Source organism: Achroia grisella, unplaced genomic scaffold (genome assembly GCF_030625045.1).
Source record: "Achroia grisella isolate CSIRO2021 unplaced genomic scaffold, CSIRO_AGI_Agris_v1 utg3288, whole genome shotgun sequence".
Classification (NCBI taxonomy): Eukaryota; Metazoa; Arthropoda; class Insecta; order Lepidoptera; family Pyralidae; genus Achroia; species Achroia grisella.
In genome coordinates, this window is record NW_026712800.1 from 205,434 (window position 1) to 227,861 (window position 22,428).

General features: G+C 31.6%; 1 protein-coding gene across 1 annotated transcript; it reads right to left on the minus strand.

Moving 5' to 3' along the window:
- Positions 1-4,183: 4,183 nt before the first annotated feature.
- Positions 4,184-5,245, minus strand: LOC131843750 (uncharacterized). The gene has a single exon (XM_059192479.1). The coding sequence runs from the start codon at positions 5,107-5,109 to the stop codon at positions 4,333-4,335; it is 777 nt and encodes a 258-aa protein (XP_059048462.1). The 5' UTR covers positions 5,110-5,245; the 3' UTR covers positions 4,184-4,332.
- Positions 5,246-22,428: the final 17,183 nt, after the last annotated feature.

Here is a 22,428-nt window from a genome sequence, read left to right on the forward strand (position 1 = left end):
TTAGGAATAGAAAATTTCCTCAAGTTGAACTGGATTTTAGATTTTCATTCATACGAATACATCCGTCCATTGTCTAATTATGTTTATGATATCATCTTGATGACCAGGCATTTGCTATGACAATTAGGTTCTATTATTATCTACTTCATAAAAGTTTATGTAGATCATATATCTGTAATGTATTTTGATGTGTATAAAATCTTGAAGCAAAGTTTGATTGGCAATCAGAGTTGCACAATACGGGCATTACACCATGTTTGCGAGGAAAGTTTTAGTACCTATTTACAGGAGGTATTCTGATAAACGGGAATGAGAGAGAACCCTTATGAAGCATCAAAATATCAATATATTATACAGATTTAAAAAAATGGTCCAGTGTTCAATCTGGCGGACGCAAAATAAAGTAGGGGAGCGAGGGGCTTGTTGTAACAATTTTTAAAAATAATGATATATCTTGAGTTGTATTGATTAAATTACCACTAACTAAACTTTGACGGATACTTTAATTATTCTTCTAGTAAACCAAAGCGAAAAAAAATCAAATCTACAGGTAACTCTTTCACAAATAATTTTTTATTCAAAAAAGGGAATTGTTACAATTTACCCCCTGGTTGGGGTTTGTTGTAACATCTAATAGGGCAAGTAGTAACAACAATAAAAAATAAAAATATGATACCTTTAATCATTTAATTATATCACATCTTGAATGATTTTATAATAATTAACTGAAGCATACATTTTATATAATCAACAAACTAAAGATTTAAGTTTTTAACTATTTATATTATATCGTACTTGTGTACTCCTCTAGGTAGGTACTTATATCAATATGGCACTTAAAAATCACAGTAAATTAAATTATAAACATCCAGATTAAGTCTCGTAATTATCTCATAGTTCTAACTTACATCTTAGAATAATCAGCCTTGCAATGAGTCTCTTTATTAAAGAATTTAGTCTTCGTCTGAATTATAGTTGATACAAACAAAAGAAATAGTATTTTCTGTGACACATCCTACATGTGCCCACATCTTACATACAATACATTCAACCCAATTATCTTTTGAATGACTATATGCTTCCTCGCAAATAAGACAATGCCTCAGATTCTGAATCTGAACTTAGAATCCTTTTTTTAACTCTTTTTATTTCATCTTTATTTTTTGCTGATTTTTTACCTTTTCCTTTCCCCTTTTGCTTTCCCTTACCCTTATCATCTTTTGTTTGCTTTTTCTTTATCTAAAAATAATAGCAGTAACTTACAGCAATTTGAGGGCAAGTTGTAACATGTTACAACAAACCCCACGATTTTGTTACAACTAGCCCCAAGGTATAATTTTCAATATTTATCATTAAAACTATTAAATCAACTTAGTAATCTCAAAAACTGTTACACGACATCATAAATAGTTATATTTAAGCATCAAACAAAATACAAAAATCTCCAATTAGTTGAAAATTGTAAAGCTAACCAAATATTTCGGAAGTAAAATTATACGTTATGCGACAACAAAGCTCTTGCACATACTCACTCACTGCGCCGCCTGGCAGGACACTGGCTATGATGAAACGGTGTGGCGCGTTACAATTGGAAGATTAAGTAAAAAAAATTCGTGTATAAAGTTAAAATTCCTATTTAAAAAAATCTGTTACTACTTACCCCTGTTACAACAAGCCCCGCGCTCCCCTACTTGTATATTAATTTGTATAGTATTTCTGAAACTCAGATAAGAAAAACTAAACGACTACTAAATCTATAAAACATTCAAATAGGTACAGGAATATAACCATCTCATCATGATAATTGGCGATTACTGATGTACATGCAGTTATGTAAAAAACCCTTTTAGTTTTCTATTGCCCATAACCATCATGCTGTCACGACCGTCCATAAATCTTGAACGTCCATAGTAATATCATACGATAAATTACAAAAGCAACCAATGTAACTTCCTACACAAAGCTGTTCCATAAATAAATCCTTCAAGTGTTTATCTAGAATCTTTTTTATTCATTTAATTACTTGCACAAATATAATATAATTATAGACATAAAGCTTAGGCAATCAGTAATAATTGAATGTAATATTATACGTTACGTTCTGTATCATAACTTTAGATATACAACGCTCTATACTTTATAAATTTACATACTCAACATCCTTTCTTTCCTTAAATTATCATTATCATTTATGATTTTTAAAACATAACAATTAATCCTCCAGAATGGTAACATATGAGTAGTGTCACATGATAACGTTACATCCGTATTGCTATAGGCAACGGTTTCACTTCCCATCAGATGGGTTGCCAGCTTGTTTCTCATTCCAATTACATTAAAAAAAATGTTTATAGATAAACATAATTTAATATCCAATACCAGAATACAGCCGCAGATAAACAGATGTCAACGTCAATAGTGACCAATTTCACGCAGCGCTGCATAACGGTGTTAGTTAACAAATGTTGGGGACATAGAGACGTTACTGCCTACTTTCATAATAATAAACTGCCTATTACATATAGAAGACACTAGATGTTACCCGCATATTCGTCTAAACAAATCCTAATCTAATCGAAGAATATAATAATAGTAATCTCAAGACAATTCACACAGGGCGATCTAGACCTAAGCTAAGCAAGCTAGACCTTGTGCTACGGTTACTAGATGATTGATACAAGTACATTTTTTTTTCGTAAATATTATTTTTTTCGTAGAAAACAACCAGACCGATATAAACAATCATACTCATGAATACAAATATTTGTGCTGTGCGAGGAATCAAACCCACGGCCATCAGAAGTAAGGGGGTGTGCTAAACTACTAGACCATCGAGGCCGTCAATCCTATTGAAGATAACCTAATTTTCTGATAATTATTTTCATTATACAATATATATTTATATCACATTTTATTAAGATAAATGCAGGTAGTTTTTATAACATAATTAATTGGATAACAAAGTAATGCCTTGATATAATAGGATTTCATTTTAGATACGGTGTTCTAAAACCACACCCGTACACTGCGACGCTATCAACTTCATCTTACTATACATAAATACGTGACCAAATCTCTGATCCAACATTTAATCAAAGAATCAATACTGTAAACAGATGTGGCCTTCTTTTAAGACTGACTATCACACCAAACACCAAATGGTTGTTGTTTGGCATGATAGCTACTCTTAAAGGCTTAAAAATAATGTAAAACAAAATGTGACAAATTAATAAAGTAGGCATTGTATAATTACCTACATTCGGTTTCGAATATACCTTTGTTTTAAATATTAAAACAAAATTATTATAAATTATTAGCTTAAAAGTGACTTTGAAGCTGTTATTGTATGTAAGAGAAGGAGGAGTAGGGGGATGGGAAAAATAAACTTTCATATAACAGGTACGTATAACTATGAAGTAGAGAATTAATCTGTGCAAGAGCATAACTTTTTAGTAAAACTTATAAAAATATACCTTTGTTACACAAAATAGGCTGAATACTAATGTACTCTAAATAATATTTTGCTTTGCTCTACATACGTAATTCTCTCCAGGCATATCTTCATTTCAGGGACTGGAATGTTACCTTAGATAACAATCTAAGGTCTATCTAAATACGGTAAATCGCTTTAATCTCTCGCTCTATATTCTATATTTACATTACCAACACATATGTCGACTACATCACGAATTACGACCGAGCACGGCACAAACATTTGTATTCATGAGTATGATTGTTTGTATCGGTCTGGGTGTTTTCTATGTATAATATGTATGTATTTACAAAAAAAAAATATATATGTATTTGTATCAGTTATCTAGTACCCATAACACAAGCTTTAGCTAGCTTAACTTGGTTCTAGATGGCACTGTGTGAATTGTCCTAAGATTGTTATTATTATGTTATTATGTTATTATATGTCGATTACATCACGAATTAAGGGGAAGGGGATTGTTAGTAATGAGACTAGTGAAGCTCAGATCGACCTTCACGTAGTCCCATCAGGAATCCATTGTGATTAATAGATTGGATATGCATCACTATACGCTGATGTAAACTCTATATAAATAAACACGCCTCTTCTCATTTTCTACTGGTGCTCCGTCAGCGTTTACCGTCAGCGCAAGACGACGCGACGTACTATTTCATTGTTGTCAATTTAAAAAGAAGTGATAAATATATATTGAAAGCAGAAACTGATTAAATAGTTTATTATAGATAAAAGCAATCTAATATTATAGATTTTAATGGTTTACTCATATAGTATTAATGTATAGATAAAAATCAAGATGATAACAGACAATATTGCAATTTTATATGTTACCAGACTTATTATCGCCTCCTACCCCTGCCAGGGTTACCTGGACAGTAACATGGCTTGGGGCACATGGACTTTGGCCCTTTCTGCGGACAGTTTGTATGACCACATCCTCCTTCTCCTTCGATGTCTGCACCTTGTTTTAAAGTTATCATCATTTCATTGATTTGATTAGTCAATTGACCAACAGTGTTACAAAGCCGTTCTACTGCTATTAGCGTTGGTACCCCTGCCATATTAACATTAGCTTTCCTCCTCATGTCACCAGCAGGAATCTCTGTAGATGATGAGTAACCTGACGGACATATTTTGCAACTTGTGCAATCATCTGAAGAAGATGACATTAGCTGCATAGCACAGGCTGCTCCCACTGGAGGTTTTGTAGAGTTAGGAACTTGTGAATTACTATGTTCTTTGCAAGAGTTTCCACACTGGCTCAAAGGGCAAGGAGGCGTCGCTGAAGTCTGATTCATTTTATTGGGAGCTCCTTTATTTACCGGGCACTTCGTATTTTCACATTGGGGTGGCCTATTAGCTGGACATTGCAGATTCGTACAACTATACGGTTCGTTAGTCATGTATTCCTTCGGCAGTGTCGTTTTACAATCGGGGCATGGGCAAGTTACTGTAATAATACCCGCTTTTATATCTTTTATTTTACCAGGTGTGTAGTTCAAGCAACTATAATGTACCCAGCTCTCGCAGGCACCATGACATTGCAATCCATTCTTTTGAGAAACAGGCCCCAAACATATTTTACATGGGTTTTTGATTTTGCTACATTTTGACATTGTGTTGATTTCTTGACTATCTGAGTGTATATAACATGATTAGATCGATATTGTTATATGCTGTTTGGATAAATTATTATTTACGTAGGCATGTTGAATTTTTGACATATATTGTGGCAGATGACAATACATTCTTATTCTTACAGTTGCTTGTGATCTTTGAAAAGTTTCGTAATAGAAGTTTCATTGTGGTCTTATAATATGACTTTTTTTTATAATATATTTCCATTATTAATTTGTAGGTTATATAACATAAAAGTCACAAATTACATACATTTCAATACAGTTTTATAGTAAGAAAACATTACGTTTTCAAAATCAGGTTGAGGTTTTTTCTTCATAGTTGAGGAGTGTAGGTAGTTAGTATTTATTTAAAGTGATAGTAATGACTATTTGTTTGTGAACATGTACAAATTGTTCATTTGCAAAATTATAAGATATGTATTATACAATATTATACATACATATATTTTTTTTTATAACACAGTAATGCCAATCAAGCAATATCTGATGGTAATGGTTAATGGTTAAAAGTTAAGTTAACAGATGTTATGGACGGCAGAAACACCAGGGATATCACCTGCGTATTATGAACACTTAATGTACCATACTTGAAAAACCCCTATTCGAAAATCGTGAGAATCTTAACCGATCTTCATGTCAAAATTTCATTAAGATCTGTCAAATAACAAAGAAACAGACAGATAACTTTGCATTTAATATACTAGTATAGATTATACGGTAAGTAAAAATATTTACAATTGACAATAACGTCACAGTGATAAAGTACCTACAGTGTTTACATATCATTGTTCATGTAAGACAGACACAATCTATCATATGAGCTATCAATTTTATGTATTTTTAACATATACGAGTATACGTATTTAGTAGACTAAATACATAAAACAAAGACAGTAATATGGATCTTAGATAGGATTGGTTTTAAAGTAATTTCGTGGAGACACCATTACTCTCTGTAATGTAAGAAGGTAATACTCTATTTGGTTTGAAGACTATGTTGATCTTTTTCATTAAGTTCAGAGAAGCAATAAACTTTTTTTCAATATATTACAAAATAAGCACATGTACAGCGATACGACAACAATAAAATGCTTTGTAACACATTTTTCACCTGCTTCACTTTAGACATATTTACATGCTGTTTTTAAACTAAAATACTGTTGATAATAAGTCTTATTCTCTATGTCATAAAGTTCGTATTTTATTGGGAAACAGTGAGCAAAAGCAAATGGATGGTAAAAATGTTGTTTTTGTCTTAAGTAACACACAGATCTTAAGTTTGATTCTTCGGTTTAAAAACAGTTTCATACAGTATTAGCCTGTTTTCTTTTGCTTAATTGTACTCAGAATCATTATCATTTTATGACAATTATTATTATTCCATACTAAATTTCGGTTTGGAAGAGAGCAACCAAAGTCGTTTTTTTTTAATATAATATATTTATTTAATCAAAGGATGTACCATTGTCATTTATGCGCTTTTGCCATCTCATATCATCATCATTGATCCTTTACTAAAAAAGCCATTCGGGCGGCAATAAATAAAATATTTGAAGGCGCTTTGAACTGCCCCTTGAATTTTTTCTCTTGCAAGAAGTTATCTAAATTTCGAAAACAATGGTAATCTGTTGGAGCAAGATCCGGGGAGTACGGTGGATGAATATTTTCCCATTTTACTCCCTGATAATGTAGCTTTCTGTAGGCGTAAATATTTTTAAAATCCTTTAAATATTTCTTTTATTTTATTTATTAAAAATAAAAAGAAATCTCTTTATATTATTGATTACATCTTTATTAGTATTATTAGGCAAAACAACAATTAGGTGATTCCAGGGGTTTCTAAGTAGCATTATTGAAATCGAGGAGAGAAAATGTTGCCATTTTAGTTCGAATTTAAATAAATTTATATCAGTATGCAATTAATATGGATGTTTTTTTATTCGTAAGAAATTCGTAAGAAGAACCTTTAAGTTTCGACAAATAATTACAAATTTACAAAACTAGCCACATGTGAATCTAAGGCCAACCGGCCAATATACGAAATAAATAAAAAAACCAAACATATCCGTTTAATAAAAAGAAGTCATTAATACTGATTTCGTGTCTATTCCTTAATATTATAGCATTAGCTCCAAATGTGCTTGGAATATGTTTTTAAAAATGTTCTTAAAAAACCATTACCTATTCCAATAATACAAAGACTTTAGTCTCGGATTCATCGCAAATAGAAAGTTGTATTTGTACTCTCAGTGTAGATATTGCCAATGAAGTATTTGAGAAACGCTCAAATTACTGAAAGAAAATACCTGCGGCTGTAAAGTCGTTTTGAAAAGATTACTTAATAAAGGACTGTATATATACGATATCGATTTAAATCTTTTCCAATATAAATATTAGTCATCGGCATTTTTTTATATTATAGAAAGCGATCACAAACTCAAATAAAGTATCTAGGTATATCTAGATGTAATTGAATGAACCTAATATAAGGGTGTCATATTTTTTATAATTTGTATATAAAGTAAATTAAATACTAAAAACATTAATTAAAAACAGTAACAGTAATAACCCAAAAAAAAATTCTTTCATTACTCCAGATATTCATAAAAAAAACAATGTTGACAACTAAAAATAGGAGAAACATACAAAATATATAAATAGATGCCTTAGATTTGTTAAGCGCGTGACACTTTTATAAAGACTATGGTATTATAATTTACTCCTACAACTACATGTTTGTTATTCTATCTGTCTGTATGTCATATGTCAGACACATCAAAGTTTGTAAGCTCAGTGATTTGGAATGTTTCAATCCGACCACATATCTAGCTAGACGCAATCCACTCACAAATATCTCAACAATGTACTTACTAAATGGCACGAGAATAAAACTGCTGTCGACGGATATTCTCAAACTTCAAAACTATAAGTCTGATTACGATCTGCTATACTCTTGTAAATAGTTTTGGCGAACTCCGTCGTAGTTGTTATGATTGGACCCATCATAACACGACGATAAAATCTAGCAATACTTTTATATGTATCTCCAACACTGTTACATTCACACTGTAAAAGAAGCCTTTAAAAATTTGCGAATTGCATATGCTACAACGTAAAAATATATTTTAAATCACCGGTAATTCAATCTCTTGATAAATAAAACTAACAAAATTACCAAAAAAAAGTAGCTTCTATGGCGCATCCACATGATTGACAAACTTATGTTTATTTTAAATTCAAGGATGTCAACAGAATGTTTTACTGATTTGTATACCTTTACAACACCTTAGAGTCGACCCCATCCAGTGTCAGTTCAGTTATCACAAATTAAAGGTATTTTGAAGAACTGTGTATCTTTTGTTCATTAGATTGTCAGGGATCAGACTTACAATCTTCAGGTTAGATAAAAGAGAGAATTTTTAAAAGAAAACGCTTTAAGCATTCTGAAATATCACCAGGGAAATTCATGTACTAAATTAAATAAGTAAAACCAATCATGCACCAACAATAGAAATAAGCCAAATGATCTAACAGATATAAGCTCGATGGCCGTCATAACAACCTCTTTTCAACACACTGACTCGCAAGCGTGCAAATGACAATATTTGCTTACCAAAAACAAGGCAAATATTCGTGTTAGGAATGTGTGGTCAATACTAAGCTAGTGACTACAGTTTAATAGTTTAGCTAGTGAGCAAATGCGTAGAAGTAGCAACTACGCTAATTCGTACACCATATATGGAATAACTATTGTTATGAGCAAGCAGGTAAGCAGTCAACTTCGTCTTGTAGGTACGCGTGTCAGCCATCAAGCTGTGGCATACGCAACACTTAGATACTCGTTGCCACCAAGCAAGCCAAGCTTTTTTTCCGACAACTCTAATGCTGTTGTACAAGTAGAGATGGCACTCCAAATCCGCGGTAGGACTTATGGGGCGGCAGAAGGTAAACTCCCGCCTGACGGATATGACTTTAGTTTGAGGGTACCTTTAGGGGTTCGAGCGTCGGCTCAGGCCGTCGTAATTTCGATCCCCGTTTGAATTGGACGGGAGATCGATCGCGCACGTTGTATGTAGCAACCGCATTGACTCGAAATATAAGTTCAGTGTTAAAACAATCAGCTGTGCGACGCATAGATGTAACGCATGGGCTACGTTAAACCAAAAGGTTTCCGTTTTTCATTTTTACTTCGAAACCCCAAAAACTGCGTAATGGAAAAACTTTTTTCACAATTTGTGAAATAACAAACTAAAATCGTGTCGCTTGTAATTATGTATACATGACTGAAGGTTGACTTTGTTGTTCCTTTCTATTATTATTATAGAATATCGAATTATGTTTACTAAAACCCGTCAGACTACAACACGACCTGAATAGCTACTCTACATAATAACTGATATCTGAAAGTAAGAGTAAAAATAATTCCTTCATATAGGATATGTTTTGCTACATATACACGTAAAATTTTTATAACACTTCCCGTCCTATTCATTACAAAACAAGCAAATATATAAATTTATATCAAGTATATTTAACACCTTTGTGATAAAATTGGGTGAAATACAGTATAATTGGATATACTGAATTTCCTCAATTTTCGTCTCAATCCCTTATTCATCCGGTTTAATAATAACCTCCTCTTATATACATATATAATAAGTAAAGAAATGCGGACAAATACAGAACATATTAAGAATAATTATTGTAGGACGTCTATTATATTAGAATAAAGGCATTTTATTATAGAATAAATACAAGTATAAAGTATTAATTATAATATCCTAAATGTATGTTAAGATATATTTATAATCATATGATCCCAACGGTTATCTGGGTTAGAATTGTCAGAGTCACTGTTAAGTATATTCAGTTTGACCGTTTGACATCCCAAAATTCTACGGGGCATATTTTCTTCCAACATGGTGTGGGCTAGCCTACCGCCATCTCTAGGATTTATTTTGGTTTGTTATCACATCAAAATTAACGCAGATACATCGATATGTTTCCATCAGCGAGGATATAGTCGGAAACTTAAATAGGCACCAGTCACATTCGTCAGAGGACGTCAACATATACCCCATCTGGGAAGAATCCTAATCGTGAAGGTATAGTATCTTAATTTTATTACTACACAATTATTATTCCATGACATGAAAGAACGAGCTATCAATAAATTATACCAATTTAGTACTTATCAAAACGAGCGTTTCAATGTAATACCACTATCCATAATAATTTTATAAACATGAAAGTACATGACGTTACCTTTTTAAGACTGAACGGCTAACGGATGCTAATGAAATTTGGTGTGATGATTGAATATATTGAGAAGGTACATAAACTATGTTTTATTTAAAAAAAAAACCCGATGAAGTCACGTGTATATGTATAAATGGTCAGTCATCTGAACACAATAATGGTATGGTGTGTGTTTATGCATAGCTATAGATATAGAGAAGACAGGAGCGTACGTGTACCTATATCTACTCACCCGAGTCACACAAAACAATACATTGTGGTAATTGTTATCATTGTCTCCCCATTAATTGCTATGCCAACACCAAACTGTCGGATGAATATTCATCAGATGAATAAATCAACCGGTTCGGGTTGACTTGAATGTGTAAGTGGCTTCCCACTTAGTACATAGGTACAACCTTAGTAACACGTGTCACTGAAATTGTAATCTTAGAATAAAATACAGGTCAAAGTTGACAATTTCTGATTTTCATACAATAACATATGACTTCATATACAATATTTACTTCAAATGAGAAGAATTGGCAAGAAACCCAACTCGGATTATTCTTTTAAGATTTTAAGATAGCATTTTGAACTAAAGAAGAATCCGAGTAAATGATAAAAAATATATTTTCCGCCGATTTTAATTTTTACTTTTGTATTATATTTTATTAGATTACTTTTAAGTTTGCCTCTTTAACTTATATATGCGAAGAAGCATCTTATTCACCATGCCCATAGACTATTGACAATACCTCTACCTACCTCATGGGAGATAGTATGGTGGTTTTAAATTCTAAATTTTCTAAATTTTCTCAATGAATTGAGAATTTCTTCTTTTTGAAGGCGGTTTAAAAGCCTACGATTTGGTAACTAATATTAAAGGTCACACCAACCACATCGTCAAGAGGTATAATGCTTCATAACTAAGCGGAGCAATTTCAAGGGTCTACAACATATGGCTCACACGGACATACTGTTTTTCTGCGACTACCATTTACAAGTAAAAACTTGGGTTCTCACAGAAATAAAATAGAGCCAGATAAATTCTTTTTTTCCGTGTTTCGACTTTTGTTGGATAAGTGTCACCTATTTGTACCTATATGTAGATCGTGACTCGGTTTATATGGTATTATATTGAGTAATATATAATATGTTTCGATTTTACTTATATACTTACTGTAATTCGAATAGTGAGAGTGTATTAATTATTCATATAATATAGAATACATGTTATATTATATATACGCTAGAAATCGCGATATATTTATAGAATCATAAGAATAAAAAAATCTTGCTTACACAGGCTTATATTTCTGAGAGCGTCATAGTAGTTTACCATCTCGACTACCGTCGAAAGGTGGCGTGTGTGTTCAGATATACGAAACACCTAAAACTAATAGTTTCCGGTGATGGAAACACAGATAACAAACTAAACTAATATGAAAGAAGGCGGTTTAGTACATTGGATGTAAATATACCCAGTGAAATGTGGACATATCAAGTGTACCACGAAGTCACAATTGACAATGCTTCTAATGAACCAATATCAGATAACCGTCGTGATAGTACATTATTATTTATATATTCATATCCTATAAATGTATAATATTTATTTATTTCATTATACATAGGTACAACAAAAAATAACATTCTGATTTCTCCACTACAGAGGCAAAAATATAATAAATCAAAAACATTTAAAACGTACATATTATTAACAAGTATTTATTTCTGTACTATTTCTTTATTTCGATACCATTTCCTGATATATCAGCGTATTAGTACAGACTCGGCCTTAAGAAAAAGAAAAGGTTTTTGAAGATACCCCTGAGATCGGTAGACACCGGGTTCAGCGTGGGCGAGGCCAAAGGTGAAGATAGAATAAAGTATTCTCAAAAGAAGTTGATGTTCCCGATTTTTTTCGTTAGAGTAGGTATTACAAATGAAGAGGACATTATTCTCAATTCATACATTGAGGATGATTAATGATATCCTTTAGATTAATGTAGGACCAGCGGTCGCGACAGCTACATCTGTATGTATTTCTTAGCCAATATACTGAACTATTTGACTGCCCTGGTTTTGCATGCGTGTACTACTGTAGAAAATAAACTAAATCCTCAGATTCAACTGCTAAAATAATTGAAAACACTGAACAATTAAACGGAAATCTATTGTGCTGTCAATACCGACTTTTTAACCCAATCTTTTAAAGTTTTCAAACGATTATTGAATAATTTAAATTGATTGGTCCATTCTGAGTTTAGTATGTGCAAAATCACATACGAGTATAAATAGATAAACTATTTTTTTTACTTCCGACATAATTACAACGTGAATATTATATTTTTTACGCAAGTTGATTTTATTTTTAATGTCAACGACACTGTTTGCTTATAATTTCATTACATAGGGAAAGGATAAATTAAATTGTATACTATAAAGTTAGCAGCTAAGTGTCTTGTTTTTTCTTCGATCCTTGTCTTACTTCTGTAGCTTAAAAACAGCCAGGTCAATGGATGATTACCATATACGAATACAGGCGTTGGAACACTTTGAAACACGCTATCAAATCAAATCAAAATATCTTTATTCATGTATGTCTATTAGAGACTCTTACGATATGTGAAATCTACCGTCAGTTCGAAATGCTTTAGACATGAAAAGAACTGACAAAAAACTCAAATATTGTTTATGTATTCTTTTCAAATATTGTTTACAATAATACAAATTCATTTTTAAATTCAAATTTGGAAATATAGAGTACCCACCATCATATTACAATTTTGTCAAAAGCAAATAGTGGAATCAGTGTTCGTAACCCGAACAGACTTTTTATTGTTAAATTATTACTATATTACTGAGTCTAATGGGAAGTTTGCATGCGCGTGCTGAGCTACAACGTTAGGTTTTGTGTTTATGTCAGGCAACAGAGACTACTCGAAAAATAAATATATGTAGATTACCTACATTATTGAACATACATTACGAGTTGTGCCTGTGATTTCGTGGGCGTGTACATTTATAAATGTCATTCATAAACGATACCTAAATAATTCTTTCTTATTTTAATAATAATACGTACATAAATGATTGCATTAAACAGTAAATGAAACAATAAAAGTATTCACAAGATTCATTGTTTCATCACTTGTATTTTATAAAATACCTACACTTATAGATATACTTCTATAAGTCTGTATTTAGACCCATATATGTAGGTAAAGACTATGAAAAAACCATTCAACATATTTTGAAAAGAATTTATAGTCGTTTTTACGGTCAGACATACAGATAGTTTTGCCTCATCACGCTCTTTTTTATTTTGTTATATGTACAAAATATATTTTTGGAAAGTACACACTCTATACTCAGGAGGTAAAAACCATAAGCTCCTAAGAATATTCTTCAATTCTTGTTCCTGGTAGGCCTAGGCAGTAAGCAAGCATAATAGATTTATGCAGTGCTACAAGTCTCCTTAGCAAGGAGTAATAGCCAAATACCTTATTTAAAAAAAAGAATAGACAATAAAAATAAAGGAGATATAAATGAATATAATGATCAATCACCGTTATAAATCGTTGCCACATTATCTATCACGTCTCAATTTCCGAGCTGGCCGTTAATTAACTATGATATCCGATATCCTCGCATAGTGGAGTCGATACCTATGGCTTTTTAAGTCCGATGTCTGCCTTCGTAAAACTGAAATGCTTTGTTCTTTCGTGCTTCAGTGAATAAAACAGAATTTCATCATTGTAAATAGGTATATCGAAAGTTATAACGAAAATATTCTTTAGTCTTTCTATCCGACTGCGAAAAAAGAGGTTAACAAAGTATTCGATAAAACGTATATTGTCTGTATTGTCAATATCAAATCAACACGAATCAAATCAAAAATAACTTATTCATGTAGGACATTTTAGACGCTTATGATCAAACTTTTTCAACGTCAATTATTTTGTATAATATTTTTTCCCTACTAATACTAATAGCTTATAATTCATCTAATAGTAAATAGTAACCCTTGCCTATATACATAAACAGTACTAGGGACATCACGTCGTTATGTGATGCCCTCAAGACCGCTCATGCGTTGCCATTTCAGAGTATTAAAATGTCTCTTATCCTGTAACTTCACTGCCTACCCCTCAACCGAAAAATACCTCAAAGTTTGGGAATAAAGCTGCTCGATTATGATTTTTACGGACTTTGCAAAACGTAGTAAACATTCATTACATTAGTTAAATTGGATCAGATTAGACTAGTACGTACTTTAAATAACTAGCTCAATTTTACTTTTTAGGTACACTACTATTATTTTCGTCCGTAAGATAAATTAATGTTACGAAGTGTCAGTATTATGATAGTAGAAGGTTCAGATGAGGGTTAAAAACAATATCTAAAGAGAGGCGTAAAGTAAAAGTCCGAAAAGAAAGCAGTCAGGAATATTCATATTTTCCGTATATCACAGGGCTAGTCGACTCAATTCGGGTCAACTAATTTAGTACGGTTTGGAGTCTCGTAAAAAGTGCAGAGAAAAACATACGCCGCAATCTAGTACTTAATTTCATTATACCAATAGAGTATTATCTTATACTGTACAAAAAAGGCGATTACCCGCGTCACCGTCTGATATTTTGAGGTAAAAGATATTTCCTTTCTTGTGACACTTGTGATACATCAGTTTAGTCATGAAAATGTGACACATGCAATTAAATACACGCATTATTGCATAGTAAAATACGAGTTTATAATATATTTCTAACGAGTTTACCTGTACGGCACTAATAATTTTCCATTCGCATTAGAATTTTGAAATACTCTACTTTTCGCATCTTGAGATTCATTATAAATACGAGTAAAATCTATGTCTCAAATGACAGTTTTCTTAGACTTTGTATTCTTGCCTTGATGACTATCAAGGCACAGCATAGAATTGCCTTTCCCGACTGACTAGTCGGGAAAGGCAATTACCCTATTAATAATTCATTTAAAAATCTATTTCATTGCGAAAAATATGTATCAAACTAACGAACAGTATAATGGGCAATTATTGAAACAGATACATAATTATTTATATTATTTTCTACCATAAGCATAACCACAAATATTCAAATCGTAGCGCTTTCGATAACAGTGGTCGGGTGTCCGCATTAAATATTTGTGGTCTCACACATGCCGATGGTAGCAATAGTAGTAAATATTATAAATTCATTAGGTAATGAAATGGTCTTCCACAACATAACACCTAATTCGATAAAATAGGTACATAAATAACTATAAAACAAATATGTTTTTGAAAATGCTTCTATAGTAATACCTACCTATAGAAGTATTTTTTAAAACAAATAATAGTTAATACATGTGACATGAATATGTAATAAATTATACTATGATAGGAATATAGCCTAGCCATTTTAAAAAGCCATTTAAAATTTGTGAAAAATCGCGTATATAATACACACAAAAAGTACGATGTAATTTAGAACTTGGTCCTTTTTGACAGTTGAAAAAGACTGAACATTTATTAGATCCTAAAGCTTATCCGTAGTTAATTGGAGCTAACAATTGTATTAGGTTGCTATCCGGTCCTAAGACGGATAAACCGCTCAGTAAGTAATTACTCCATCATAACTTTGTATTTCAGTTCTTTCCTATTTATAGAAATACAATTGCAACAACAAATAAATAAATATTAATTATGCTCATATACAATTTACGGATACAGAGTTTGCACAAAGTCATCTACGTGGATAGCTCTCTTCCGTATTTCAAAAAAATATAATAAATCGAGATCGATGTTTTTATATTTTTTTTTGTTTCGTACATTATTAGTTCATATATTGGAATTATAAATTCTTATACTTATGCTGTGATTTCATATAACGAAAGTTTTTATTAGAGCCTATACATAATATTATATTGTACTTATTTTCATAAGTATAATGCTTCGTAAACTATCTTATGTATATGACATCTTAGTACTCGCAGATATAAGCATATCTCAAGACGAGTATCGTTAGTCCTGTTCATGTATATAGGCGATCGTTGTTACTTACTATTAGGTTATTTGCCATCCACATATTTTGCGAGTTACATTATAACACTCAGTATGTCCAAATGTCAAATTAGTCTTGTGTGAGCTACTTGTATCCATACAATCCTTGTAAGAAAATTTTATATTAATAACCAATAAATAACATTTGTATTATTAAACGGTTGCCCATCTTTCTTATGCACTGTTTATTGGCTTTATTGCATCACGTGCCATGCAGACGGTCCAATGCTATTTCTATTTACTGAACCTTTGGACAGTATCGTTCTCTTTAGTTCTAGTTGCAATAAATTGTAGTTTCAGATAGACCTTTCGACAGTAACCGAGTAAGCTCATGTTATTAGTTTGTAACCAAGTTTCAAGTCCATACATTATTGGCGATACACTTTATTCTATAACTATTATTTATTCGAATACCACAAGTATAAGGAAATAGTTAATAGAAGGCAAACAAGCTGATAGGAAATGAAACCTGATAGTAAGTGGCAAGTAACAATCGCCTGAACAACACCCTGATCACATCGTGTTGTTTGATCAATTTGTAGGTGAAGATATTTTTGATGTTGAAACCCTGTCTGTCCTAGTTTATCAAGAACTTATTGTTCTCAGCCACAAGATGTGCTATGAACGTTTCGTGAACTAAATATGTCGTCTTTCTAAAATACTTATTGAAAGCCTATTTTAGATTTTACAAAAGTGTATTTTTAAAATCTATGAAATAAACAGCGTTGTAGCAGACCTCTATGGCAAAGTCACCATGTCATTGTGATGACATTCAGATGATCATTGATATAACAAACATGACTTAGACGAAGTTCGTTTACTTTCTGATTTAGATAATAATATATATTACACTAGCTGTTCCCGCGACTTCGTCCGCGTGGAATTTAGCTTTATTTTTCTAGAATAAAAGTTTTTTTTTTAATAAAAGTAGCCTAAGTTACTCCTTATTACATCAACTACATGCCAAAAAAAGTTCCGTTAAAATCGGTCCTGCCATTTCCGACATTAGTCGGAACAAACAGACAGACAGATAAAAATTGTAAAAAAGGTTGTTTTGGTGTATGTAGATACCTTATTTATATTCATATCCATGTAGTAAAAATCGATTATTTCAATATTACAAACAGACACTCCAATTTTATTTATATGTATAGATTACATTGCATTATATATATTATACTTACAAATATGTTATATAATAATTGTTATTATATAACATATTTGTAAGCATAACATATATAATGTAATGTATTGTAATGTAATGCAATAAAAGAACTTAATACTTTAACTATAACAACGATGATCCTCTAAATACGTTTTCTTGCCAGGAAACTAAACTCTATGCACACTAATTTAACTGCCATGTCTTTACTTTAAAGCGGAACTCGTCATGTAAACAACTTGCTTGGCGATAGAATTATTAAAGACGAAATAGCGAAGTTAAAAGTTGATATAGCAAGTATGTCAAAGTATCTTGACGATCTCGGTGGTTTAGCTAAACGCACGCAACCCGTTTTACTTCCGATGGTCACGGGTTCGATTCCTGGCACAGTGCAAACATTTGTATTCATAACAATGATAGTTTGTATCGATCTGGGTGTTTTCTAAATATATGATGAATGTATTAAAAAAAAATTAGTATTTATATCAGTTGTCTAATACCATGACACAAGCTCCGCTTATCATGGGACTAGATGGCACCGTGTCCAGGGTTATTTATTTATTGTCTTTTAAGTAACAGCTCACAAAAACATTTCTATGCATTCTATGTGCCTATAAATAAAATAGAGTTTCCATTAAGTAAAAATGCAACACATTTTTTTTATCTTTAAAAGTAACTCATTAAAGTATAATAATATTTCGATTCCGTTACCTTCAAACAGATCTAAATTAATTACCGGCCCATCCTCCCTCGCAGAGAAAAACTTTTTCCATTCACAGTGGATTTTAACTTAGACAGCCCTCACGTCCGTCACCGAATTAATGTACTAGTTACAAAACACACGTGCCAATATCTTGCACTGGGACGCTGCTTTTTTTTCAACGACGATGACGATCAATAATCACGCTATACCTCTTCTGTCTAGTGTCCATGTAGTGTGTAAATCTTGAGCCGTACTTATAAAATGCATCTTTAGACGTGTAGCATTAAAACAAAACCATCTAAATTCTATTAAAAAAACTCAATACTAAAGCATTTCATAATGTTTACAGTAAAATGTAATCATAATTGATAAATAAAATATATGTAACATATATAAATATAGAACCATATGGACCCTGTTAGGGCACACAAACATAACAAAATTGTTATCATAATAAATTGTATAATTTAGTATTAATTATAAAACAGTCATTATTTGCTGAAAAAGTTATTGCCGTGCCGTTTAAAAATAACAACCAATATTATATATGCAAAAGTTTATCCTGTCTGATTGTTACCTTTTTACGGCTACAATAAATGTATTTATATAAATAAATTCCATCCCAAGGAGGAACATAGTCTATCTATCATCTTAACAAAGCAGACAAAATAGCAGGTTAACACTCTATATATTTTTTTGCAACAAATATGAAACATTTCGTTATGCTGACTGAAATGACGTGCACGTCTATAAAACATTATCATATCTTTTCAGTAGAAATATGTTCGAATTATCTCACTTTGGGTACGCTTAAAAAAGGTTTTCGTTGGACATCTTCTCGGCGTTAGAGAGATTAGGCCAGATTATGGATCGTGGAGGGAAATGTAAATGTTCGAAGCGATAATTTACGCAAACTTGCACGTTAGTCCAAAGTGCACATTTGCGTAAATAAATAAATAATATTTTAATTTTATTAATACGAAAGTGAGACTGTATATAATTTTTAGCTTTTCACAACTAAACTATTTAATGGATCTTATTAAAATTTAACGCGTAGATGGACTTGACTGTATTTAATTTTAATTCTATAGGAACGTACATCTTAATTTAATTAAAATTATCGTGTTAAAATCTGATGAAATTAATTAGCGTTCGTCAGTAACAAATAGAATTGTATTTTATTCTATAAAAGACTGATGGAATGACAAAAAAACTATTCAATACTGCTTATATTAATTTGAATAAACATTATATCTATTTCTATTTACTAAACTTCCTATTGTTCTGTTGAAAATGCATGTAAAACGTATTCAAGTCTATTCTATTCCTCTTTTCTTACAATATCACAATATATGATAACGAGAATATACAGTGTCATATAACTATAATTTATTAATATTATTCTTTAGAAACTTACCATATGTCGGCAAGGAATACTCACACCGCCTTACTTTTGATAGTCGTGGTTTCTATTTCTCCTACGGTACAAACATTTCTATTCATGAATATTATTGTTTGTATTGAAATGGGTGTTTTCTATGTATTAATAAAGAAAGATATTTAGGTAGGCATATCTTTCAGTTGTTTGAACCTTAACTTGAATCTAGATAGTGCTGTGTGAATTGTCCTGAATTATTGTTATGATTACATATGAATATCGGGTTACTCCTACTGACAGCCAATTTATTCACTAGTTATGTTATTTCTCACGTATTTTGTATCGAGTTGCAATTTATATAAGAAAATGTAATGTGTCACTAGCAGAAATAAGGATATCAGAAATAAAATACACCTTCCTTACCATTTTGTTTCGAAGTCAAATAGTGAATTTGAACCCTTATGATTTCGTCCTTACTATCTATCTAAATGTCTACTGTGTCACAGATAGCAAGTTGTTAAAAACATAAAAAACACTTCAATTAAATCGAGATATAGGGATATATGACAAATACAAGAATTCCTAATTCGTTTACCGAGGTATGCTTTTTACGTACTTGTATGCCTGTGTACCTCAGTCTCACCAATATCAGTTTCTAAGCATCTTACTTTGTAAGATGTTGGAGAGATTACGGTGGCAGAGAAATTAAAGGAAAAGAGGCATGACATCATTCCGTTGTGCCATTCAGGAACACGAAGGTTACTAATTAAAACCAGGTGGATCGTCAGCTTTATGCTATTCCAATTTAGAAATAGAAATCTTTATTCAAATAAACTTAATATAAGCACTTTTGAATAGTCAAGTTTTTTTATACTACGGCTCATTCGGAATGCAGACTCATCACAAGAAGAACGAGAAAGAAACTTCTGTGTTACTCTTTTAAATAAATATTGATTTAATTATATTTACATTAACAAGGATTAGGCATGCGACAGTCTACATAGAAACCGCTATGCACTGTTCAATCAGATAACATTGTCAGCGCTATCAATATTAAGTTAGATATTTTCTACAAAATTATTATTATCATTTATAAATTCCTAAATTTTATGATAAGCTTTTTACAAAGAAAATATTTTAAGGCATTTGAATCTTTTTTCTGGCAAATTAAGTACAGACTCTGGTTGACTGACTGCTTGTTGTAAAACCTTAGGCAATTTCCATAAAACAAATTACTAACTTTTGTCAAACGGCACTTAGGTAAGTTTATTGATATTACGTAAGCATTTATTAGTGTAATAACCTACTTTTTTAACATCTACGAAAATATCAATTTTCGTAGATGTATTGAAAAACAACGGTGAGGATGTTTGATTCTATACAACACTCACGCAAAGACTCTCTGGAACCCATGCCGTAAATGGAGCGGATGGCCCTCTTTTGCAAAAGAAATACTGTATGTATATCAGCTGCTTTGCCCCATAATAAAATACCGTATGACATAATGCTATGAAAATAGCTATTATACACATGTTTAGCCGTTGCCACGTCTGTTAATTGTCTAATTCTTTTTACCGCATAAGCAGCAGAACTAAGTCTATTCGCCAATTTGGAGATTTGGGCACCCCATTGCAGTTTGGAGTCTAATATGATACCAAGAAATACGGTATCATCAACAAAGTTAATAAGTTAAAAAAAGAACTTATAGATTGGGTGAAGGAAGTTGTTAGCAATGTGAACTAGTGCTAATGCAATGCACATTAGCCTGGTAATCCTAGTAGTTCTGCCTGAAAGCAAACTTAGTCAATTCGTAACTAACTTACCACGATGTCCTTATTGGTCTAACTTCATTCCTATCCTATCGTATTGCTTGTTACTCCACGAACGTATACCATTAATATATCAGAATTCACTATTCTATTGTCACATAAAATACAATTTATTTCTTATAATCTAATATTCTAATTCTTCTTTCTAAAAAAAAATAATTCAGAATTATAGAATCTCTATATAATCTATAACATAAATTTTTAAATACAAATAGTGTTAGAAATCATTTTTATTCAAATAAACGTCATATAAGCACTTTTGAATAGTCATATTCTTTTATCCTAACACTCATTCATTGAGCATGCGATAATGAACGTAGAATCCGCTACGCACTGAATCTTTGTACAATCAGATAATATTGTCAACACTATGAATTTTAAGTTAGAAGAAAATCGGTTGATGAAAATACGTCTATTCGGCTTCGGTGGTCTAGATGTTTTTCTACTACTACTTCCGATGGTCACGGATTCAATTCCTTGCACGGTACAAACTTTTGTATTCATTAGTATGATTGTTTGTATGGGTCTGGGAGTTTTCTAGGTATAATACATATATTTTTTCGTAAATACATAATTTACGAAAAAAATATATGTATGTATTTGTATCTGTTATATAGTATACATAATACAAGATTTAGCTAGCTTAACTTGGGAATAGATGGCGCTGTGTAATTTGTCCTGGGATTTTATTGTTATTATTATACAAATAGGTACATAATAATAGAATCTGTATAGATTACTAAATATAAGTACTTATTTTCAAAACACCTTTAATCGAAGCTGGGTAGATTCATTAGAGAAATGCTTTGTCATAATGTGTTAAATGTACTGTGAAGCTAAAAGCAAGTATTATATTCGGTTTTTATTCCCTGGACAAAGCCGGAGACATCACAATGTTACCTTGTGATTGATCACCCA